Source organism: Dendrobates tinctorius, unplaced genomic scaffold, assembly GCF_039654945.1.
Source record: "Dendrobates tinctorius isolate UK_male_01 unplaced genomic scaffold, ASM3965494v1 ptg000069l, whole genome shotgun sequence".
Taxonomy (NCBI): domain Eukaryota; kingdom Metazoa; phylum Chordata; class Amphibia; order Anura; family Dendrobatidae; genus Dendrobates; species Dendrobates tinctorius.
In genome coordinates this window covers 24717248-24743834 of record NW_027361737.1, presented here as the reverse complement: position 1 = coordinate 24743834, position 26587 = coordinate 24717248, and the positions used below count along the sequence as shown (strand labels likewise).

Here is a 26587-nt window from a genome sequence, read left to right as displayed (position 1 = left end):
ATTGGTATAGGATCCCGGCCCCATTGACCGTCACCATTTCTGTAGCCCTGCATGCACCACACAATTACGGCCTATCCGCTGCACATGGCATTAACCCTGTTAGCAACTCGTGGTCTCCCATGCTGTTACATTACGTGATGACAGTAGCTATGGCTGGTAACTATGACAACCACATCTGAGTGACATCTCTGAAGCAGTAGCCCCTCCCCACCACCAGGGGGCGCTGTGATGCTGAGCGCACTGCTATTCCTCAAATTAAAAAAGCAATACCCAGTAAATAAGCAATGACAATAGATCATGTGCACGTGAAGCATCAGCATCACAGATATCAGGACAGCAGCCCAGGCCCTGCTTGGAGGCGACATTTCCGGTCACACGAGGCGCTCCATCCCCTCGTCTCTATGGTACATAGACGCTCTGCAGCGCTGCCCCAAGCTCTATGCCTCTGTCCTCCTGTACGTGAGTCCCGATGTGAGTACGGAGTAGTGCTTGTGTATGAGGGCGCCGCAGTCATGGCCGTCAGTGTTAGCTCCCAACTGCAGGGCAGCGACTGTGTGACCGTGCGTGCTCCATAGTGTATATAGAGGGTGTGAGAGGGAGTGCCCCCTGCCGGTGACAGTACGTGGTGCACCACTGCTATGGGCACTTTATTGTTTTCAAATTTCTATGCCCACTATAGTGTCCGAGAGTAAAAAAAATACATTTCCTTTGAACACTAGACCAAACATGGAGGAAACTGAACACTTCACCTGCTCGCTACCTTACGACACGTCAGCGCCCGCTCGCTACCTTACGACACGTCAGCGCCCGCTCGCTACCTTACGACACGTCAGCGCCCGCTCGCTACCTTACGACACGTCAGCGCCCGCTCGCTACCTTACGACACGTCAGCGCCCGCTCGCTACCTTACGACACGTCAGCGTCCGCTCGCTACCTTACGACACGTCAGCGCCCGCTCGCTACCTTACGACACGTCAGCGCCCGCTCGCTACCTTACGACACGTCAGCGCCCGCTCGCTACCTTACGACACGTCAGCGCCCGCTCGCTACCTTACGACACGTCAGCGCCCGCTCGCTACCTTACGACACGTCAGCGCCCGCTCGCTACCTTACGACACGTCAGCGCCCGCTCGCTACCTTACGACTCGTCAGCGCCCCCTCGCTACCTTACGATACGTCAGGGCCCGCTCGCTACCTTACCACACGTAAGCTCCCGCTCTCTACCTTACCACACGTCAGCACCTGCCCGCAACCTTACAAATCTGCACCTGCTTGCTACCTTAACATGCGTCAGCTCTCGCTCGCTACCTTACCACACGCTAGCACCCGCTCGCTACCTTACCACACGCTAGCACCCGCTCGCTACCTTACCACACGCTAGAACCCGCTCGCTACCTTACCACACGTCAGCACCCGCCCGCTACCTTACCACACGTCAGCACCTGCCCGCAACGTTACTTACAAATCTGCACCTGCTTGCTACCTTAACATGCGTCAGCTCCCGCTCGCTACGTTACCACACGTCAGCGCCTGCTCGCTACCTTACTACACGTCAGCACCCGCTCGCGACCGTACTTACAAATCTGCACCTGCTTGCTACCTTAACATACGTCAGCACCTGCTCGCAACCTTACTTATGAAACTGCACCTGCTCGCTACCTTAAGGCTATGTGCACTCGTTGCGGATTTGCTTGCAGAAATTTGTGTGCGGATTCTGCATCTCTTTCATGAAAATGCAGTGTAAATTATGCTCGTTTTTTTATGTGTATTTCCATGTGGATTTGTATGTGGCTGTGTTTGCGGATTTGTTGGCTCAATAAAGATGTATTAGGCTACTTTCACACATCAGTTTTTTGCCGTCAGGCAGGATCCGGCTTTTTTTAGAAAAAACGGATCCGGCATAAATTTTGGAGAACTGTAGAAACGGATCCGTTTTTTTGCTGGATCCGTCTCTGTTCCTGGGGGCTGGCCAATTGGATCTGAGCATGCGCAGACTTAAAAAAACCGGATCCGGTGGCTGGATCCGTCTTTTTCTGGATCCGGCGCATTCCGGCGCCCATAGACTGTCATTGTAGCAAAAAGCTGGAAGCGCCGGATCCGGCGCTTCTGGCTTTTTCGCCGGAGACAAAAAACGTTACAGTAGCCGTTTTTTCCAGACGCCGGAATGAGACAAGTTGCCGGATCCGGCAAAAAACGGATGAAACGCAATGCCATCCGGCACGATCCGGCGCTAATGCAAGTCAATGGGGAAAAACCGGATCCGGCATTGCATTACAAAAAAAAGCCGGATCGCGCCTGAAGGCAAAAAACTGATGTGTGAAAGAGGCCTTAGTGTAAAAATAAAAATTGTAATTTTAAAGTCCATCCGCCATTGTTGATGTGCTTCAACCAAGATGGGCTTTATTCTAGATTCGCTGCCCACACACTCTTCCTCCTTCTGACATCCTTTTACAAATCTGCTGCGTGTTTTGCGCCAAATCCGCAAACCTTTTAACGCCTGCGTCTTTGCTGCAGATTTGAGTGACTTGGTGGCCGTCAATGGGTGAAAAACGCTGCAGATCCAGAAAAAGAATTGACTCGCTGCAGAAAATAAAACGCTGCGAATCAGGACAGAATTTTCCACATGATGTGCACAACTCTGGATTCTCATTGATTAACCTTGCTTTAGGAATCCTTTGCGGATTTTGTGCAATTCCGCACGGGCAAAAACATCTGCAACAAATCCGCATCGTGTGCACATAGCCTAACATGTCAACAACTGCTCGCTACCTTACCACACGTCAGAAATTGCTCACTATCCTTACCACACGTCAGCACCTGCTCGCTACCTTACCACACGTCAGCACCTGCTCGCTATCTTACTAAACGTCAGCACCTGCTCGCTACCTTACCACACGTCGGCACCTGCTCGCTACCTTACCACACGCCGGCACCTGCTCGCTACCTTACTAAATGTCGGCACCAGCTCGCTACCTTACCATACGTCAGCACCTGCTCGCTACCTTACCACTCGTCAGCACCTGCTCGCTACCTTACCACTCGTCAGCACCTGCTCGCTACCTTACCACTCGTCAGCACCTGCTCGCTACCTTACCACACGTCAGCACCTGCTCGCTACCTTACGACACGTCAGCGCCCGCTCGCTACCTTACGACACGTCAGCGCCCGCTCGCTACCTTACCACACACCGGCACCTGCTCGCTACCTTACGACACGTCAGCACCTGCTCGCTACCTTACCACACGCCGGCACCTGCTCGCTACCTTACTAAATGTCGGCACCAGCTCGCTACCTTACCACACGTCAGCACCTGCTCGCTACCTTACCACTCGTCAGCACCTGCTCGCTACCTTACCACTCGTCAGCACCTGCTCGCTACCTTACCACTCGTCAGCACCTGCTCGCTACCTTACCACTCGTCAGCACCTGCTCGCTACCTTACCACTCGTCAGCACCTGCTCGCTACCTTACCACACGTCAGCACCTGCTCACTATGTTACCACACGTCAGCACCTGCTCACTATCCAACCACAGGACAGCACCTGCTCGCTATTTTTCCACACGTCATCACGTGCTCACTGTCTTACCACTTGTCAGCACCTGCTCGCCATTTTGCTAGACATCCGCTCAGGTTTTAAATGTTGGAGTCCATGTAAATTTTTGCATGAAAAATAAAAATCATCCAAAAATTGTAAAACTGACGACGTGTTTAGCCCACACGTCAAATATCCCCAGATATGGCCGTACTCTTACAGAGTGCGTGTCTGCACACAAGGCGGGCGAGCACCGAGTAGTTTGCTGTGAATTGTTTTGTTTTTTTCAGCAAATAGCGGGAAATCACATTGTATTCCCTGTCTTAAGGCTATGTTCACACATTGGAGATGTATCACAACCGAAAGAGAGGTGCACGCCTCTAATGAATCAGGAGCTTGCCATTTTCATGAATTTGACTGGCCATCTCGTCCTAGCTCTGCCCACTTTGTCGGAACTGAGCGAAAATGGTGTGACAATTACAAAAGTCGCAAATCTTAGCACAACCCTGCTTTACACAATCATTTTGTGCAAATTTTAAGCCTCATTTTACAGTGCCGGCAAACACTATGAGATTTCAGAAATCTCCTGCACAATCCTTGTTTCTTTTTCCTGACTGATTTGGGGAGCTGCTGCGTTTTTTGCGTGTCACTTCTTTCAGCATTTTTTCACCCATAGATAGCTGAGTAAGTGCAAAAAAACGCAGGTATCAGGTTTTGCTCCTTTTTTGGTGTAAATACCTAAGGAAGTTGCATCACGTTTCTTTTTGGGCCACTCGACTTTATCAGCATGCACAAGAGACAATAAAACGCAGCGAAAAGCTTTTTGTAAGCAGCGGCTTTACTGCCAAGAAAGCAGGTTTTGCCTGCAGAAAAAAGCTCAGCAAAAACACAAGGTGTGAACGTAGCCTCAAGATATGTGCGCACTAAATAAAAATGAACATATGTACTGTAAAAACAACTTGCTGTGCATATGTTCAGTCTTCTGAGGCTCGATTAGCCACTTCCGGCTTCCAAAGCTGTGAAGTGATTAAATGGAATCTGTCAGTAGGATGAACCCTCCTAAGCCATCTATATGTGCATGTAGGTCATAGGAAGCTGAATACAATGATACCTTGGTATATGTGATCCTATGTCTTATTCCAGAAAAATCCAAATTTTTCTTATATGTATTTGAGCTGTTAAGATCTATGAGTGGGACATAGATCTGCCTCCAGAGATTATTGTAAACTAGAAGTATGCCCGATGCTATCGCATCGGGAGGGAAGTGTGTGTGTATATGAGTACATGTGTGTGTGAGTACGTGTGTGTATGTGAGTACGTGTGTATATGTGAATACGTGTGTATGTGAATACGTGTGTGTGTGTATGTGAATGCGTGTATGTGAGTACGTGTGTATGTGAGTACGTGTATGTGAATACGTGTGAGTGTGTGTGAGTACAGGCGGCGGTGGAGGGGTTCAGCGGCGGCAGATCCAACGGTGGGGGGGTCCTGGCAGCAGCCAGCCGGCAGGAAAGACCGCGGCTTGCGTTCTTTCCTGGCGGCTGTGACAGAGGTGGGTGGGCAGGCAGCGCCGGTTCTGGGTCCATCGGCGGCGGGGGTCCCGTCGGTGTCCCGCTGGTGGTCCTGATACCACCAGCGGGCGCCATATTGGAACACCCATCACTAGGGTATTTCAATATGGCGGTCGGCGTATTTCCGGTCGGCGCAGTGGATTGTGGGATTCGGGGACATCCAGACGGAAGTGGATGACAGACAATTTAAGGTAATTATATATATATATATAGATAGATAGATATATATATATATATATATATATATATATATATATTATATATATATATATATATATATATATATATAGATAGATAGATGATAGGGGGAGTTACCAAGGTGAGACATGTAGATCAGGAGAGCAGACTGTCAGTTATTCCATGTCTCACACTGGTAACACGTTTTTTCATTTGAAATAATCTCTGGAGGCAGATTCTCAGGGAGATCTATGTCCGGCCCGTAGATCTTTACAGCTCATTTACGTATTAAGAAAAATGTGGATTTCTCTACAATAAGACATCGGATCATAGATATCAATGTATCATTTTATTCAACTTTCTATAACCTGTATGTTGATATAGATGGATTGACAAACTTATTGGGTTCACTTGAGTGTAAAAGAGGGATTGTGCGCATACCCTAAGGTTATGTTCCCTCAATGAGCTTTTGGTGAGTTTTTGACCCTGCATATTTTCAAAAAAATTCAAGTAATCTATTTTTACTTAATGGGTGTACAAAAGGTGCCGAAAATCTGCAGCATCAAAGATCATGGTGGGAACATCGCCTAAGGGTTTGTTCAGACATCAGTAGATCTTGGTCCGATTACAGACCACAATGTACGCACTCGTCGTGGGTCTCCCGACCTGAGCAGCTGTCAGGCTTCAGTCAAGAGACACTCTGCCAGCCCATGCATTGCAGTCCGTTATCAGACCAAGCAAGATACATGTCTACCTGAACTCTTAGGCTATGTTCACACGTTGCGTTTTGCTGCAATCAAAACCTGCTCTCTTGGCAGTAAAGAAACTGAAAAAAAAAGTAGGCTTTGCTGCTTTTTTTTTTTTTTTTTTTTTACTTTGTTTTTGTTGTCTCTCATATATGCTGATAAAGTTTAGTGCCCCCCCCCCCCCTAAAAGTGATGATGCAACATCCTTATTTTTTTTTGCAAAACCTGGTACCTGCATTTTTGCACTTATTCCTTTCTGGATGGAGAAAATGATGACAGTAGTATGCAGTTTAAAAAAATGCAGCAGTTTTCTAAATCAGTCTGGAAAAGAACAATGTATATGTATGAGATTTCTGAAATCTCATAGCTTTTACTAGTACTGTAAAATGCAGCTTAACCCCTTTATGACCTTGGATGCATAGGTACGTCCAAGGTGGCCACCCTCTGCTTGATGTGGGCTCCAGGGAGGAGCCCACAACTTTTCCGCCACATGTCAGCCCCTAACAGCCGTGGGTGGGATTGCAATCTACCCGCGGCTGTTAACATGTTAAATGCAGACGATCAAAAGATCGCATCTACATCAAAATGGTATCAATAAAAACATCAGCTTGACACGCAAAAAATAAGTCCTCACCTAGCCCTAACGAAAAATGGAGACGCTGCGGGTCTCAGAAAATGGCGACGTTTTTCACAAACTTTGGATTATTTTTTCACCACTTAAATAAAAAAGACCCTAGATGTGTTTGGTGTCTACGAACTTGTAATGACCTGGAGAACCATAATGGCAGGCCAGTTTTAGCATTTAGTGAACATGGTAACAAAAAACATTGTGGAATTGCACCTTTTTTTTGCAATTTCACCACAGTTTGATTTTTATCCCCCATTTTTCAGGACACTGTATGGCAAAACCAATGGTTTTGTTCAAAAGTACCACTCATCCCTCGAAAAGCAAGCCCTCACATGGTCATATTGCCGGAAAAATAAAAAAAAAAGTTATGGCTCTGGGAAGAAGAGAAGCAAAAAATGAAAAACTCAAAAATGGAAGATCCCCAAGTGATGAAGGGATTAAAATCTGCATTAAAAAAAGCAGCAACAAATGTAAAGTGTGAACATGGCCTTATTCTGCAATCTTCGTTCTTTCCATTTTCATATTCCTCTCTTGCGGGAGTGTGTTTCCCAGTAATATAGGCTGGATGTGATCTCTGTGTGCTGCGGTCTTCTCTGGAGTATACCTCACACCACAGTCGCTTTCAGCACAGCTTGGATTCTCCTCTCCATGTGCTCTCATCCTCCTCGTTTATAGTCAGTTGTCTGTGCTCTTTAAGACTCTGTCTCCTCTGTAGAATCTCTTCCATCTCCGTTCCTCATCTCTAAGGTTATGTTCAGACTGAGTCTTTTTCTGTCCATCAGAAACGTCTGTAGAAGATGTCTCGGGAATCTCTTCTCTGTAGATGTGTAAAGTTTTGTGAAACTAAAAAATTAGCAGACCGTGCTCAGACCTAAGATATTCAATGAGATTTCTTTTCATGGGCCGAATTTGCTGGAGAAGTAACCACAGTATACTCTAGTTTCTCCTGCCTGTTCAAGATTATTTGTGCGCAGAAACAAAATCAGATTCCATACGGAGCCTCCATACAACCTCTCTTTGCAATTCTTTAACATAGGAAACTGGGTTTAGTCTTGTAAATTATTAACCGCTGATGTGGAAAAACAAACTTCATATGGGTGACAACTGAGAAAAAGAAAATCGTCCAAGTTATGCATATATAACAGAAAGGCTGTCTTATTGCAGGTCCAGTTCATGTCCCAAAACATGGCCTCAATAACCAGGCGATACATACCAGTGGAGGGACAAAGTGTGACCTAGCGCGGGTCTCTTTGCTCCTCTTATAGAGAATAGCATGCTTTTTTTCTGCAACACTAATATTTGTGTTTTGTTTTCAGCCATCTGGTCATGAACGCAAATCGCGGAACGGCAAAAGAGAAGCAATGGGTGGAAAAGGGGGAGAAGCAAGCAAAATGGTGGGTCACAAAACGTCATCTCCAACATCATCGTAATATTCTACGCATTGAGCTTTGATTCCTCTTTATTATACCCTTTTCATGGATTTCTCATAAAAATGAATCAACGCTTTTGTATTTTCAGTTGTTTTGCCGTCAATTCCCCTTTCTCCCAGTTGTTTAGTGTTGCTTCTGCCACTGGCCCCTCAGGTACAGGGGATTATTTTTATATAGACATTTTTTTTCTTTGTTTTTTGTAACGTGACAACTTTCTCTATACTTCTACTTTCTCAATCAACTATAGAAAAATAAGGTTTCGGGTATGTTCAGAAATGATATTTTTTGCTGATTTTACGTCCGTTTTTTTTTTTTTGGACTGCAAGTCCACGTGGAATACAGTTCTAGCAACGGGGTTGAGAACTGTTGATTCTCATCCTCACTAGGCTTTTATATTCAGGCAGGAAATGAATCTGTAGCATGTCAGTTTCACCTGAATAGGGGGGATTTATTGTGGATTTTCCTCATATACAAGAGTGGGAGGCTAACATATGAAATAAGTACGCAATATAGTAGCGTTTGCTGAAGCAGACAATGAAATCCGCTATGTAGATGCTGAAAATAAGGTTACATTAAAAACAAAGAATATTGTCACCTCCGCCAGTGATTTCTCCCATCCCTTTGTGAATTCTATGAGGAACGCGATCACAGGGGGCTGAAATACCTGCAGAGGGAAGTATCATCTTTTTTTTTTTTTTATTTCCAAAGACACTGTTAGTTTTCAGGCAAATCAGCAGATATTTTCAGATTTGCTTCAGAAAGTGTCCAAAGCAAAGCTACAATAACAATATTCTTTATTTTTATATAGCACTAACATATTCCGCAGCGCTTTACAGTTTGCACAATTATCATCGCTGTCCCCAATGGGGCTCACAATCTATTTTCCCTATCAGTATGTCTTTGGAGTGTGGGAGGAAACCGGAGAACCCGGAGGAAACCCATGCAAACACAGGGAGAACATACAAACTCCTTGCAGATGTTGTCCTTGGTGGGATTTGAACTCAGGACCCCAGCGCTGTAAGGCTGCAGTGATAACCACTGAGCCACCGTACCTGTGGGAACGTACCTGCACAAGATCCATCTCTTCTTTCAAATTTCTTCTGTATAGTCATGAAGTGAATTAGTTCCCTATTGTAGTTCTCAAACATTTTTACCTAATTAACCCATCTAATTTTCATTATTATGAACTAGTTTTCTGTTTCTCATTGTCATCATTATTGACTTTTGTCCTGTCGTTTGCACAGCAAGGTCTACTTAGACTATAATGCAACTACTCCACCTACAGCAGAAGTAATAGGTGTTGTTACTCAGGCCCTGCAAGAAGCTTGGGGGAATCCCAGCAGCAGTTACAGCGCAGGTGAGGTGTTTTTTTGCATGCATCCAAGGTAAGTACAAGTAATAAAATATAACTTTTTAATTATACCAATTAAACATATGTCACACACACAAATTCTAAAAACCTCGAAATTTCTTAGTTGCAGTATTTGACTATAATTACACCACAGCGGTGGAGAATGGAGTCAAATAAGAATCTTGTTAAACCAGTCGGCTTACGTGACAATAGTCAGCAAATCAGAAAGGCAATTTAAATACATCAGTAAGAATCAATGCGTCTAAGGGCCCCGTCACACAATAGCGATCTCACCAGCGAGATCGCTGTGTGTGACAGCGATCAGCGACCAGCCCCCCTGCCGGGATCGCTGATCGCTGCAATAAACATCTGGACATTTTTTCGTCGCTGATCTCCCGCTGGCCAGCACGCATCGCTGCGTGTGACAGGCGTGAGACCAGTGATCAGCTGGTAACTAACGTACACATCAGGTATCCAAGGGACGCGCGTCCCTTTGATACCTGATGTGTACGTTAGTGACCAGCGAGTTACAGGGGACCAGGAGCCCGCGGAGTGTGTACCTGCCGCCGCTGCATGCTGGGGACCAGGAGGCAGCAGGATGCCGCCAGGAGAGGCCGGGGATGCAGGCGCGCCCTCTGCTGGTGGAGGACCGGAACAGCAGGCACTTTTCCACTGCTCCCGGGATCGCTCCTCACCTCGGCGTCCTGATCGCTGGTGAATCTCTCTGTGTAACAGCTCACCAGTGATCACATAGCGACTTACCAGCGATCCTGACACGTTGATATCATTGTCAGGATCGCTGGTAAGTCGCTATGTGTGACTCCAGCTTAAGTCACTGCTGGATAGGCAATATAGTATAGAAAAGTTGGAACAGTCTCAGCAGATTCTAGTTGGAGACAATGTCCTTAAGCCAAATATTAATCCAGCAGGTGGCCTTCTGGAATGGGTGGGAAGCGAAGTCAGGACCTGACCCTTTATTAAGGAGGAATTTGAAAGAAGAGATGGATTTTGCCCTTACTCTGGCAGTCCATAGCTCACCCTAGTGGACATATTGCCCTACAAAGCCCTATGTGGCTCCTCATTTTTTCCACTAGGGTGAGCTGTGGACTGCCCTTGTAAGGGCAGTAGTTTTGGGGACCTAGGACTGAATACGGAACAATAAGTCCAGGTCCTGACCTCGCTTCCCACTTGTTCCAGTAGGCCACTTTTATTATTATTATTATTATTATTATTATTATTATTATTATTATTATTATTATTATTCAGTTATATAGCGCCATTTATTCCATGGTGCTTTACATGTGAAAAGGCGAAATACTGTTGTGGCCAAAAGTATTGACACCCCTGCAATTTTGTCAGATAATACTCAGTTTCTTCCTGAAAATGATTGCAAACACAAATTCTTTGGTATTATTATCTTCATTTAATTTGTCTTAAATGAAAAAACACAAAAAGAATTGTCCTAAAGCCAAATTGGATATAATTCCACACCAAACATAAAAAAGAGGGTGGACAAAAGTATTGGCACTGTTCGAAAAGTCATGTGATGCTTCTCTAATTTGTGTAATTAACAGCACCTGTAACTTACCTGTAGCACCTAACAGGTGTTGGCAATAACTAAATCACACTTGCAGCCAGTTGACATGGATTAAAGTTGACTCAACCTCTGTCCTGTGTCCTTCTGTGTACCACATTGAGCATGGAGAAAAGAAAGAAGACCAAAGAACTGTCTGAGGACTTGAGAAACCAAATTGTGAGGAAGCATGAGCAATCTCAAGGCTACAAGTCCATCTCCAAAGACCTGAATGTTCCTGTGTCTACCGTGCACAGTGTCATCAAGAAGTTTAAAGCCCATGGCACTGTGGCTAACCTCCCTAGATGTGGACGGAAAAGAAAAATTGACAAGAGATTTCAACGCAAGATTGTGCAGATGTTGGATAAAGAACCTCGACTAACATCCAAACAAGTTCAAGCTGCCCTGCAGTCTGAGGGTACAACAGTGTCAACCCTAACTATCTGTCGGCGTCTGAATGAAAAGGGACTGTATGGTAGGAGACCCAGGAAGACCCCACTTCTTACCCCGAGACATAAAAAAGCCAGGATGGAGTTTGCCAAAATGTACCGAAAAAGCCTAAAACGTTTTGGAAGAATGTTCTCTGGTCAGATGAGACAAAAGTAGAGCTTTTTGGGCAAAGACATCAACATAGAGTTTACAGGAGAAAAAAAGAGGCATTCAAAGAAAAGAACACGGCCCCTACAGTCAAACATGGCGGAGGTTCCCTGATGTTTTGGGGTTGCTTTGCTGCCTCTGGCACTGGACTGCTTGACCGTGTGCATGGCATTATGAAGTCTGAAGACTACCAACAAATTTTGCAGCATAATGTAGGGCCCAGTGTGAGAAATCTGGGTCTCCCTCAGAGGTCATGGGTCTTCCAGCAGGACAATGACCCAAAACACACTTCAAAAAGCACTAGAAAATGGTTTGAAAGAAAGCACTGGAGACTTCTAAGGTGGCCAGCAATGAGTCCAGACCTGAATCCCATAGAACACCTGTGGAGAGATCTAAAAATGGCAGTTTGGAGAAGGCACCCTTCAAATATCTGAGACCTGGAGCAGTTTGCCAAAGAAGAATGGTCTAAAATTCCAGCAGAGCATTGTAAGAAACTCATTGATGGTTACCGGAAGCGGTTGGTAACAGTTATTGTGGCTAAAGGTTGTGCAACCAAGTATTGGGCTGAGGGTGCCAATACTTTTTTCTGGACCATTTTTGGAGTTTTGTGTGAAATGATTAATGTTTTGCTTTTTGCTTCATTCTCTTTTGTGTTTTTTCATTTAAGACAAATTAAATGAAGATAATAATACGAAAGAATTTGTGATTGCAATCATTTTCAGGAAGAAACTGAGTATTATCTGACAGAATTGCAGGGGTGTCACTACTTTTGGCCACAACTGTATAGACAAGTATAATAAACATGTGTAAGACAAGGGACACACAAGTACATATAAGGAGAGGGGACCCTGCCCGCGAGGGCTCACAGTCTACACTTGCTGGCTTGAGGACATTGTCTCCAACTAGAATCTGGTCAGACCATTTTAACTTTTCTATACTATATTGCCTATCCAACAGTGACTTGGAGGCACTGATTCTTACTGATGTATTTAAATTGCCTTTCTGACTTGGTGACTATTGTCACGTAAGCCGAATGGTTTAATAAGATTTTTATTTGACTTCATTCTCCACCGCTGTGGTGTAATTATAGTCAAATACTGTGACTAAGAAATGTTGCTGCTTTTAGAATTTTTGTATGGGTGACATAGGTTTAATCAGTATAATTAAAATTTACATTTTATTATTAATACTCACCTTGCTGCATAATAATTGATTTAGGCCGGTTTCACACTAGCGCATTTTCAGCGCGCGCACGGCCGGGGGTAGCTCCGCCCCCGATCCGGCTCTCTGCCCGGCGTGCCCGCCCCTTCCTTGTAGCGCCGCCTCCTAGCGGACAGCGGCGCCTGCGATCGGCGCACCCTATCTTTAGCATAGGGTGCGCCGATCGTGCGCAGGCCGTGCGCTAGTTGCGCTTTGACCTGCGCTGCGCACTTTTGACGGTGCGCCGTGCGCGCCAAAATCAAACTTTTCGGATTTTGGCGCGCACGGCGCACCGTCAAAAGTGCGCAGCGCAGGTCAAAGCGCAACTAGCGCACGGCCTGCGCACGATCGGCGCACCCTATGCTAAAGATAGGGTGCGCCGATCGCAGGCACCGCTGTCCGCTAGGAGGCGGCGCTACAAGGAAGGGGCGGGCACGCCGGGCAGAGAGCCGGATCGGGGGCGGAGCTACCCCCGGCCGTGCGCGCGCTGAAAATGCGCTAGTGTGAAACCGGCCTTAGTGGTACATTCATCAACCCTCTTTTGTATGTAGTGTCCATCTTGCTATTTTGCAAACGCATCCAAAGGGACATGCAGAAAAGAGAATAACTAGGCAGATTTTGTATTAAAGGCACATCTCTAATATGGTGCCAAATATGCGCTTAAATCACTGTTTTATACTCCGGCTATTGGAAATTGTGACTTTGTGTAAGGGACCTGTCTTGGCTGGAAAGGCGGAATTGCTTAGGATGCAACATGTGCACCAGACTGCGATGAAACTTCGACACAAAACACAGATGCAAAGTAAGGCAATAAAAATGTGTAAAGATACTGCAATACCCTGCACGTGGTGTAAGCGGCATAGCTAATCACAAGAACTATACCACTTTTCTAATTGGAGGTATTTGCTAATATTATTATTATACCTGCTACGTATGGGGACACGATCTTTTAGATGGGAATATCCCTTTAACACATAGATTCCAGCTGATCGGTGGGGTGGGGGTGCATGGTGTCAGACACATAGGTCATCATTATGTTATTCCTTTCATTATGTTATAGAAGGTAAAGCAGAATTAACTTGGAAAAATAATAAAATGAAGCTGAAAACCATTAATATAGAATGAAGCTGACATCCTTTCACTTGAGTCAGACTAGTGCCCTCATCCCTTTTCTCTGTAATGCTAATGCATTGTTAATGCAGGCCATAGGCCTCTTGTCTTAGGCCTATCACATTAGCATGGCTTCTCATCTACAGTGACATTTGTACATGTGTAGTCCACCAAGTGGAAGTGTTTAAAGTTTAAAAAGTAATCTTGTAAAAGTAGTTAGTGCTTGTCCGTGGTTGTGTTACACATGTACAGCCTTGTAAATACTTAGCGGTAGCTGACCACCTCCTCCAGGTATTGCGGCAAGGCTTAAGGACGATGGGCGATGGGAATAACCATGAAAATGATGTCTCTTATGCGAACCCTGGTCCCACGTTGGTGTCCTGATGAGATTAGGGGAAACTATGCACAAGATGTAGCAAAGCGGAGATTTAACTCCCTGCACAAAGTTAAGTGTATGTGCAGCAGGTGAAATAAGTATTTCATTGCCTATGTGGATTGGGTGGGTTGTTACCAACATCTAGTGAGAATTTCATGTTAATAGCACCTCTAGAAATATATTTACTTAGGAAATTGGTGACATGTTTAATACTTATTTCACCCGCTGTGTTCTTTTTTTTATTCCCATTTTCAGGATGCAAGGCCAAGCAACTAATAGACACAGCACGGGCACATATAGCCAAGATGGTGAGAGGAAAACCAGAAGATATCATCTTTACCTCTGGAGGGACAGAAGTGAGTTTAATGGCAGTACTGTATAATCGGCAGCAAATAGTATGCACTCTTCGTACCAGGGCTGTGGAGTCAGTAAGCCAAACCTCTAACTCCTCAATTTCCCTGACTCCACAGCACTGGTCACTACTGAGCATGTACATAAAGTGCAGCACAGATTGATCTCCGCTATGACCCCACAGCACTGGTCACTACTGAGCATGTACATAAAGTGCAGCACAGATTCATCTCATCTATGACTCCACAGCACTGGTCACTACTGAGCATGTACATAAAGTGCAACACAGATTCATCTCATCTACAACTCCACAGCACTGGTCACTACTGAGCATGTACATAAAGTGCAGCACAGACTCATCTCATCTACGACTCCACAGCACTGGTCACTACTGAGCATGTACATAAAAGTGCAGCACAGATTCATCTAATCTATGACTCCACAGCACTGGTCACTACTGAGCATGTGCATAATGTACAGCACAGATTCATCTCATCTACGACCCCACAGCACTGGTCACTACTGAGCATGTGCATAAAGTACAGCACAGATTCATCTCATCTACGACCCCACAGCACTGGTCACTACTGAGCATGTGCATAAAGTGCAGCACAGATTCATCTCTACGACTCCACAGCAGTGGTCACTACTGAGCATGTGTTAGGGTCTTCGGAACGCACCAGATATAAATAATAGGAGGTGCGTTCGCCGCCCGGGGTCCACCGTGCGGTAGATGGTACGACCGCTGCTGGACAATGGCAGATGTACCAAAAGGTGAAGTACTGCGCTCGGGTTAACGTCACCCGAACGCTAAGAGCGGCTCTGTTCATACACAGAGTCGCTTGGCAGTAACAAATATAATATAAGGACGCTGGCCCTGTTAACTTCATAGGAAGCCCAGCGGGTGGCGTTGCAGCCACAACCGCCCATGGACGCTGCTACCGCAGCGCAGCGATAACTAAAGCCGCTGGACGACGGCGCTGGAAGGCCGGACACCGTCGGACGCTAGTGTGCAGTGCAGGAGGCAGAGTGGCATGTAGCTTGCCACAATTTGGAGCTGACTAACCAACACTCTGTCACCATTCGTATTATCAGAGGGAAGGGGTTTCTTAATAAGTCAGTCACCAGTCCATGCATCCATCACCATACACACACAGCATAATATGCTACACTAGCGCATGGCCGAGCCGCCATGCGCTTCCTCTGGGACCTTCCAGTACCCTGGAAAGGACCAATCAGATCCGACACAGGACCTGAACATGTGACCCCCTGCTCTCCACTGAGAGGTCACCTTGCTGACATGCCCAGTAGCACGGCATGAGGACTTAACCTCTGGAGCGGTTCCCTGCAGAGCAGGTTGCGCTACCATTGCTGCACCAGAGGTGGCAGCGACATCCAGGCTGTCAGGGCAAGTCTGAGCAGCACGCCTGCCTCGCTGTGATTGCTGAGCAGCACCTGGAGCGGTCGGAGGAGAATGGGAGACTGCTGGATGTCTGGCTCTGGATTCCTGCTGTGCAGTGTCAGGAATCCGACGCCTAAGAGCATGTACATAAAGTGCAGCACAGATTCATCTAATCTACGACTCCACAGCACTGGTCACCACTGAGCATGTACATAAAGTGCAGCACAGATTCATCTCATCCATGACCCCACAGCAATGGTCACTACTGAGCATGTACATAAAGTGCAGCACAGATTCATCTCATCTACGACTCCACAGCACTGGTCACTACTGAGCATGTACATACAGCACAGATTCATCACACCTAACAGCTGAGATCCTTATATACAGACAGACATTTATAGGTGTTCTGCCCTCTTAATAGGGCAAAGAATGTTTTATTATGTGCTTGGTTTATTATAACACCATCTAGTGGTGGATGAATTTATAGCAGTGTCTTTTATAGCATTATAAAGCCTGTGACTTTAACAGAAGCAGTGTTTTGTGGGAAGGAAGCAATGTATTCTGGGATGAAGAAGGGCCATTTTGCTTCTGTGGATCTCATAGGATGCACATGTTATTTTGTCCTCCTCTGTAACCTTTGTTTTTCCTGCAACTTCTCTACTTGAGTCACTACCCGGCTAAAGCATATCTGGTAAGCTTAATCTTTCTTGCAATGCAGTGATTCAGAGAGGTGTTATTTACTGTCTAGCAGCCAAGAGATGTCATTAACCCTTTAGTTGCCAGTTCTCAGTAAATGTAATCATAAACTAATGTATTCCCATGTAATGTTTGCATCACAATGTACACTTCCTGTGATTGTGTTAGCTGTGATCATCTGCAAAATACTTATGCATGTTATTTGTATTCCTTGTAGTTTTACCGCGCATGTTCTATACTCTTCACAAATAAGCAAGTTAGACTATAGAGAACAGTCTGCTTATTTTGGAAGACAGAGCTGTGGTTTATACTGTATGCTGGATTGCGCATCGTGTCAGCGTGCCTGAAGGCAGAATAATAGGATATTTCATAACTTTCCCAAATTCTTATGAAAACATTTACAGCACAGTTGTACTACTGTACCCAATTTATTATATATTTTAGTCGGGGTCGGTCCATTTTATATCGACTCCGACTCCACAACCCCGTTTTTTAATTGCATTTGGTCCCTTTCTTGGTATTTTTGATGATGTCCTTGCCATCAAACACAGGAACCTTCACTTCACAGACCCCCAATATTACTCATTTGCCAAGATTCATTTGCATGAAATCAATCCGTCATACATCTCACTATAAATGATATTTTCTATTTTTTCCCAACATACTTTTGATTTAATACTTTAACCCCTTTCCGACATCGAGCGTAATAGTACGCAGGTGTCGGACTCCTTCCCTTGGATGTGGACTCCGGCGGTGAACCCACATCTTTCCCGGGACATGTCAGCTGTTTTGAACAGCTGCAGGTGGAATTGCAATCCACCCGTGACTATTAACCCATGAAATGCCACTGTCAAATGCTGACAGCGGCATTTAAGAATCGCTTATGGAAATAGCGCCGGAAATCCATCCATCGGTGACCCCCCCACACACATGATCGCGGGACACCGGTGGGTTGGTATGACAACCAGAAGTCTCCTGGAGACCTCTATGGTTGTCACTGCTGGCTTGCTGTGAGCGCTGCCCAGTGGTCGGCGCTCATAGCCAGTGAGTACTTCAGCTACACATAGGCAAACTGATCATCGCCTCTTTGTAGCTGAGCCGATCGGATTATGGCAGCTTCTAGTATCCCATGAAGACTATTGAAGCATGCCAAAAGTAAAAAGAAAAAAAAAATGTTTTTAAAAGTTCAAATCACCCCCCTTTTGCCCCATTCAAAATAAAACAAAAAAAATAAACATACACATATTTGGTATCGCCGTGTTCAGAATCGCCTGATCTATCAATAAAAAAAAAGAATTAACCTAATTGCTGAATGGCGTAGCGAGAAAAATGTCAAAACGCCAGAATTACGTTTTTTTTGGTCACCGCGACATTGCGTTAAAATGCAATAACAGGCGATCAAAAGATCTTATCTGCACCAAAGTGGTATTATTATAAACGTCAGCTCGGCACGCAAAAAATAAGCCCTCACCCAACCTGAGATCACAAAAAGTGGAGACACTATGGGTATCGGAATATGGTGCAATTTTTTTTTTTTAACATAGTTTGGAATTTTTTTCACCACTTAGATAAAAAAGAACCTAGATATGTTTGGTGTCTGTGAACTCGTAATGACCTGGAGAATCATAATGGCAGGTCAGTTTTAGCATTTAGTGAACATAGTAAAAAAAAAAGTCAAACAAAAAACAAGTGTAGGATTGCACTTTTTTTTTTTTTTTTTGCAATTTCACCGCACTTGGATTTTTTTTTCCATTTTTCTAGTACACGATATGGTAAAACCAATGGTATCGTTCAAAAGTGCAACACGTCCTGCAAAAAATCAAGCCCTCTCACGGCCATATTGATGGAAAAATAAAAAAGTCATGGCTCTGGGAAGAAGGGGAGCAAAAAATGAAAACGCAAAAACAAAAATACCTCTGGGGGTTAAGGGTTTTTCCGAGGTAGTAAGTTACCTCCTATCTATAGGTTGCAGGATAACTTACTTATCACAGGAACCCCCAGTGATCCTGAGAAAGAGGCTGTAGAACCCAGAAACGAGACTCTGCAAAACACCATCTTGAATGGATAGGAAGTGCGCATGCTTGACCTGTGCTCTATTCATTGTCTATGGGACTGATGGAAATAGCGGAGTGCTTCATTCAAGATGGGGCTGTGCAGAGCCCAGTTCTTGGGTTCAAGAGCCTCTTATTGAGATCACTGGAGTCTCAGGGGTCAGACCCCCAGCTATCTGTAAGTTATTCTCTATGAATATAGGATAACTTACCATCTTGGGAATAACCACTTAAATGCTGCAGAATGTGAACTTGGCTTTAGTTGATTTGATGCATTCGTCTTGCAGGCCAACAACATGGTATTGTTTTCAGCTGTGGAATACTTCAACATGACCTCCAAGAAAGAGCTAAACAACTCCTTAGACAAGGCATTACCACACATTATCACCTCAAATGTGGAGCATGACTCTATTGCACTGCCACTTAAACACCTACAAGGAGCACATAGAGCCGGTGAGTCTTTGTACTTACTTTTCTTGTTCAACCTACTAATGGGAATTAGATAAATTCGTAAAATGACAAATTTTAAAACTTTAAAGGGTTAGGATATTTTCACTGCCAAAATTCCACTGCAGAAAATTAAAGACTAAATTGAATTTTTATGCATAAAGTCTGTGGCTATTCCTTCAGATTTCATCGTTTTTCCACTTTGTAAAACCTTATCTGCTATGTTGATACTGTAATCCAGAAACTGATGGAAAATCGGTTGCATGTATGACTTATTTGAACGCACCTTTAAAATGTGTAAATTCTGTACCAATAGTTCCATTTGTGAACAATTTGCACTTACTAAATGTCCCGGCATTCTCCTTATTAGAGCACAGTTGATGCTTTAATAGTTTCTGGCCCCTACATTTATTGCGTTCAGGACCCTACATGAACGACGTGTTCTTCACTTCACCTGGAGAAGTGGATCCTCCAAGCCCTAGGCTTGAATGAGCTGAAGGCATCGATACAGAAGGGCCACCCAGTTGGAATAGGAGGATTGTAGTGGCAGGACGGCAGCTGGAGGTGCAGAACTGGAACCTCAGGAACTGATGAACCTGAGCCAAATCAATAGCAATGTTTGCAGCTAGTAATCCACAAAGGAGTTGGGAAGACTTGGCAGTGAGGAACTGGGCTAGTTAAGCTGAATTGCACAGGAGGTCTCAAACGAAAAACTGATTCGGTGATATGGCAGAATTGCGCCAACGACATAGCAACCTTATGCTTGCAATAGATGAGTCCCGTGCAATGTTTCAGCCGCACAGGGCCTTTATCAAGCCATAAAAAAGATGCAGATCTCTATTTTTTATGGCTTGATAAAATCCCTGTGCGGCTTGTTGTGATTTTTCTGTACCAATAAAGTTACCAAAGTAAGCCGTCTGGTGCCCTGTTTCCTGGATTTCTCGATATAGTAAACATAGGCTTTCAAAGCAGGCACAATGGTATAGCACAGGTGACCTAGTGATGTTGCACAGCTGGGTTTGCAGCAGAGTTCACAATTGCAGAGATGGCACAGTTGTTTTAGCGCAGTTGACCCAGCTACATATAACGAGGCTGGGTTTGCAACAGGGTAGAGGACAATAGGCACAGTAACATAACATACATAGTTTTGAAGGCTGAAGGAAGACCTTATGTCCATCTAGATCAGCCTATTTTTAGTTCAGCTGTTCTGCATTGTTGATCCTGGGGAAGGCAAAAAACCCTCAGAGTAGAAGCCAATTTTCTCCATAGGGAAAAAAATTCCTTCCCCTAAGCTGGGTCAGCCATCTACCTATAATATGTTATTCGTAACCTTCTATACTGTTACTCACAAGAAAAGCATCCATTCCTTTCTTAAATTCATTCAGTGAGTTGGCCAACACCACTTCCTCAAGAAGAGAATTCCAGAGCCTCACTGCTCTTACCGTGAAGAACCCTCTTCTATGCTGGTGCAGAAATTGTCTTTCCTCCAAACGAAGAGAATACCCCCTTGTTCTTGTCACAGTCCTTGGTACAAACAGTTCATTCGAGAGATCTCTGTATTGCCCTCTGATATACTTGTACATATATATTAGGTCTCCCCTAAGTCTCTTTTCTAGAGTAAATAAACCTAATTTTGATAACCTTTCTGGGTGTTGTAGTGAACCAACTCCATTTATCATTTTAGTAGCCCGCCTTTGAACCCTTTCAAGTTCAGTAATGTCTTTCTTGAGCACCGGCGTCCAAAATTGCATACAATACTCCAAGTGTGGTCTGACGAGTGATTTGTACAGAGGGAGAATTATGTTTTCATCTCGTGTCCCCAGACCTCTTCTAATGCATCCCATGACCCTATTTGCTTTGGTGGCAGCTGCCTGACACTGGGCACTCCAATTTAGCTTCTTATTGACTAAGATGCCTAAGTCTTTTTCCATGTCAGATTTCCCCAGCAGTTTACCATTTAGTAAGTAACTGTAGCATCTGTTTCTCCTTCCCATGTGCATAACCTTACACTTATCTGTGTTAAACCTCATTTGCCATTTTTCAGCCCAATTCTCCAATTTACTCAAATCTGTCTGTAGTTGCAAACTGTCCTCCTTTGTGTTAACTACCTTACATAGTTTTGTATCATCTGCAAATACTGATATTTTACTGTGTAAGCCATCCACTAGATCATTAATAAATATTAAATAGTAGGGGGCCCAATACCAAACCCTGTGGTACCCCACTAGTAACCCTGGCCCAATCTGAGTATGCACCATTAATAACCACTCTTTGTTTTCGATCACTAAGCCAGCTACCTACCCATCTACACACATTTTCCCCTAGCCCAAGCTTTCTCATCTAACAGGATATACTCGTGTATAAGCCGAGATTTTCAGCCCATTTTTTTGGGCTGAAAGTCCCCCTCTCGGCTTATACACGAGTCATATACCGGGGGGGGATCGGCAGGGGAGGGGGAGCGGGGGTGTCAGATCATACTCACTAGAGTTGAGCGAAACGGGTCGAAAAAATTCAAAAGTCACCGACTTTTAGCAAAGTCGGGTTTCATGAAACGAAACCCGACCCTAGGATGAGGTCGGCCACGAGGTCGGCGACTTACACGCCAAAGTCGCGTTTCAAAAGTTTGTTTTGCGCTCTTTTTCAGCCAATCAGGATCCACGGACACTGTGGGCAACGTGATGACCTAGGCACGGGTCACCACCATCTTTCAGAAGGGCATGCAAGTGATTGGCTTGCTTTGGTGGGCGTCACAGGGGGTATAAAAGGGCGTGCACGCCGACCGCCATCTTACTTCTGCCGATCTTAGTATAGGGAGAGGTTGCTGCTGATTCTGTAAGGAGAGCGTTAGGCAGGGAAGAAGACAAAAAAACTGCTTCTGCTGCTAGCGATTTGGCCTGCACAACACACAAGTCACTGTGTGTGCAGTGCAAGGGGAGGCTATATTGTGGTGTATCAGTGGTGTTGGTTGTTGGGCTGCCTTTTAAGGCTTCCTGACACGCTGGCATTGCTGTTTACCCACTGCTCCGCAAACTGCTTTTTTAAAAGCAATCCAATCTCCCTTATCCTCTAGTCACTTTTGTCACAGCTGTGCCATCGAGCGTGTCACATAGCGCTCAGATATCAGTGGGCCTCACACAATCCACAAGTGTCCAGTGTCCAAAAGTGTACGCAGAGATTCAAAATCTCCATTATCCTCTCGTCACTTTGGTCACAGGCAGCTGTGCCATCGAGCGTGTCACATAGCGCTCAGATATCAGTGGGCCTCACACAATCCACAAGTGTCCAGTGTCCAAAAGTGTATGCAGAGATTCAAAATCTCCATTATCCTCTCGTCACTTTGGTCACAGGCAGCTGTGCCATCGAGCATGTCACATAGCGCTCAGATATCAGTGGGCCTCACACAATCTACAAGTGTCCAGTGTCCAAAAGTGTACGCAGAGATTCAAAATCTCCATTATCCTCTCGTCACTTTGGTCACAGGCAGCTGTGCCATCGAGCGTGTCACATAGCGCTCAGATATCAGTGGGCCTCACACAATCTACAAGTGTCCAGTGTCCAAAAGTGTACGCAGAGATTCAAAATCTCCATTATCCTCTCGTCACTTTGGTCACAGGCAGCTGTGCCATCGAGCGTGTCACATAGCGCTCAGATATCAGTGGGCCTCACACAATCCACAAGTGTCCAAAAGTGTACGCAGAGATTCAAAATCTCCATTATCCTCTCGTCACTTTGGTCACAGGCAGCTGTGCCATCGAGCGTGTCACATAGCGCTCAGATATCAGTGGGCCTCACACAATCTACAAGTGTCCAGTGTCCAAAAGTGTACGCAGAGATTCAAAATCTCCATTATCCTCTCGTCACTTTGGTCACAGGCAGCTGTGCCATCGAGCGTGTCACATAGCGCTCAGATATCAGTGGGCCTCACACAATCCACAAGTGTCCAGTGTCCAAAAGTGTACGCAGAGATTCAAAATCTCCATTATCCTCTCGTCACTTTGGTCACAGGCAGCTGTGCCATCGAGCGTGTCATATAGCGCTCAGATATCAGTGGGCCTCACACAATCCAAAAGTGTCCACTGTCCACAAGTGTGTGCAGAAATTCTAAATCTCCCCTGTCCTATAGAGACCTTGTACCTTGTTTTACATTACTATATAGTTTGTTGGACTTTGTCTACATTTCTACCAAAAATGAGGAAGGCTGGTGGAAGAGGCCGTGGAATTGGGCGGGGGTTGGCAGCTGGTAATGATGGTGTTGGTGGTGGATCTGATGGTAGTGGCAAGAGCAAAATAGGACCGAATGCAGGAGGTGCTGACCCTGCGTCATCGTCTGGCTACATAAGGCCTCGAACGCTTAGTTTTCTAGGAGTTGGCAAACCGCTTTGAAAAGGCAGAGCATCAGGAAAAAGTTTTGTCTTACATTGCTGACTCAGCCTCCAGCTCTATCGCCTCCTCTTCTTCAGTTGTAAAAAGTAAAAGCACTGAGTCGTCATTGGAGGCTCATGTTCATGAACCACACCTTTCCTTGTGTCCTTCACCCCAACCAAGATTGAAGGATGACGCAGGCCAAGATGAATCTGACATGGAGTGCACTGATGCACAGCCGCTGATGGATGATTCTGCTGGTACATTCACTCAGAGCACTACATTGTCCTCGCAGTGTACAGAGCCAGATTTTGACCCTGATGAGACTCAGGTGCCCCTTCCCGCACACTATACCACCATACACGGTGACACAGAGAAAGGTGCACATGACATAGAAGAGGAGGTGATGGATGACCCAGTTGTTGACCCAGATTGGCATCCATTGGGGGAAGAGGGTGCTGCTTCCAATAGCTCAGATGAGGAGCATCCACAGCAGACATCGACATCGCAACAGCTGTTATCTGGCAGGCCCGGAGCACTCCAAAGACAGGTTCCAAACATCAAAAGAGTTGCTGGACAGCTTGTCCAGAGGGTCAAAAGATCACAGCGTGCTAGGCCGCAAAATGTCTGCCAAAGTAGGAAGAGTGCAGTGTGGCACTTTTTTGAACAAAATCCTCATTATCAGGCCAAGGTTATCTGTAAGAAGTGCGCAAAGACCTTTAGCCGAGGGAAAAATCTGAAAAATTTGAATACCAGTTGCATGCTTAGACATTTAACCAGCATGCACTTGCAAGCGTGGACACAACACCAAACCTCAAGTGCCACATGTGCAACTGATCACAACGAAGGTAGTCAGCAACGCTACATTGTTTCCCCCACTGTAAACCCACCGGTTAGCACAGCAGCAAATGTTGAGGTGTCATTGCAAGACCACAGCAGTCAGGGAATCCCACTGTTATATCAACGAAAGACTGATTCTAGGCCATCAGAAAGAACACCAACTCCATCACCATCATCAACCCTCTCTCAGTCCGCCCTGTCCACCGCTACTTCCACCATATGCAGCTCTCAAGTCCAGCTCACCCTCCCAGACACTATGAGTAGGTCAAGAAAGTACTCAGTCTCTCATCCGCGTACACTGGGTTTGAACGCCCACATTGCCAAACTAATCTCATTTGAGATGATGCCCTTTCGGTTGGTGGAAAGCACAGCTTTCCGCGAACTCATGGCCTATGCAGTACCACGCTATGACCTACCCAGTCGCCACTTCTTCTCTCGCAAAGCCATCCCAGCCCTCCACCATCATGTGAAAGACCGCATTGTCCATGCACTCAAGCAGTCAGTGAGCGGAAAGGTGCACCTCACAACTGATGCATGGTCCAGTCGGCATGGCCAGGGCCGTTACGTGTCCATCACTGCGCACTGGGTTAATGTGGTGGATGCAGGGTCCACAGGGGACAGCGGTGGTGGGACAGTGCTGCCTAGCCCACGGTATAGGAAACAGTTGGCTGTAGGCGTTCGACCCTCCTCCTCCTCCTCCTCCAGAAGCGAAAGCTCGTCCACAGAGCGCAGTCGTACGAGCACTCCATCTGCAGCTGCCACTGTTGCACACGATGTGTCCCCCTATCGAGCAGCTAGTGGAAAGCGTCAGCAGGCTGTGTTGCAGATGATGTGTTTGGGCGACAGACACACCGCCGAGGTGCTGGCCGAGTACTTGAAGCAACAAACTGAGTCATGGCTGGGCAGTGTACATCTTGAGGCAGGCAAGGTAGTTAGTGATAACGGCCGTAATTTTGTGGCAGCCATAGCCCTTTCAAAACTCAGCCACATACCTTGCTTGGCTCACACCTTGAACCTGGTGGTGCAGTGCTTCCTCAAAAATTATCCGGAGTTAACAGCCCTGCTCCAGAAGGTGCGAAGACTGTGCGCGCACATCCGCCGGTCGCCTGTACACTCCGTTCGTATGCAGAAGCTGCAGCGATTGCTCCACCTTCCCAACCACCGCCTCATTATCGACATTGCAACAAGGTGGAACTCCACCCTGCACATGGTGGAGCAGCTGTGCGAGCAGAGGCAGGCCATAATGCATTTGTGGGAGGATACACGGCCAGGCACTTTGAGAGCAGACATGGAGTTGACAGGCGTGCAGTGGTCGAAGCTGAAAGACCTTTGTAAAGTCCTTCAGTGTTTTGAGGAATGCACACGGCTGGTAAGCGCAGACGACGCCATCCTAAGCATGAGCATCCCACTTATGCGTCTGCTCATGCAAACTTTGACGCACCTTAAGGAGCAGGCGTCTGCAGCCAATGTTGATGAGGAGGAAGAAGAGGAGGGAATCCTTGATGACATTCAGCCATTGTCTGCTCAGGGACCTCTCCTGGACGAGGTGGAGGAAGAAGAGGAGGAGGAGGAGGATGATTACTTAGGGGAGGAGGATGCATCTCGTGGGGCAAGTGAAAATGTTGGCGTGGCAAGGTCTGGTACAGGGTTTGTGCGTGACTGGAGGGATGTGGATTTGCCAGAAAGTGCTCCTCCACCCAGCACTCGCAGTGCATCATTGACACCGGGAACATTGGCCCACATGTCAGATTATGCCTTGCGGATCCTAAAAAGGGACCCCCGCATTGCCAAAATGATGAACGATGACGACTACTGGTTGGCCAGCATCCTGGATCCACGCTATAAAGGCAAATTACAAAACATCATGCCACAGGAGAACCTTGACCTAATATTGGCTAATAAACAAGCAACTCTGGTAAATCGGTTGCTTGAGGCATTCCCAGCACACAGCAGCGGTGATGGTTCTCACACGAGCCGTACGGGCCGGGGGCAGCTTGGCAGAGGTGTTCGTGGTGCACACAGCAGAAGTGGCGTTGGAGACAGGGGTTTCATGACAATGTTGTGGACTGATTTTTCAAATACCGCTCACACAACTGGTAATACTGCATCGATGGAAAGTGACAGGAGACAGCAGTTGTCAACT

General features: G+C 45.9%; 1 protein-coding gene across 5 annotated transcripts in view; it reads left to right on the top strand.

The window, feature by feature from the left end:
• The first annotated feature begins 284 nt into the window (after nt 1-284).
• Nucleotides 285-26587, top strand: part of SCLY (selenocysteine lyase) — a 75055-nt gene continuing 48752 nt past the window's right edge. Inside the window, exons 1-5 of one of the 5 annotated variants that reach the window (XM_073581232.1) lie at nt 285-404; nt 7972-8049; nt 9330-9442; nt 14548-14648; nt 19083-19248. In XM_073581232.1, the coding sequence (XP_073437333.1) occupies nt 7982-8049; nt 9330-9442; nt 14548-14648; nt 19083-19248 (448 nt within the window). In that variant the 5' untranslated portion in view covers nt 285-404; nt 7972-7981. Of the gene's footprint in view, nt 472-7971; nt 8050-9329; nt 9443-14547; nt 14649-19082; nt 19249-26587 lie in introns of all 5 variants that reach the window. The other 4 variants (XM_073581234.1, XM_073581230.1, XM_073581231.1 and 1 more) reach the window with 4 other exon arrangements.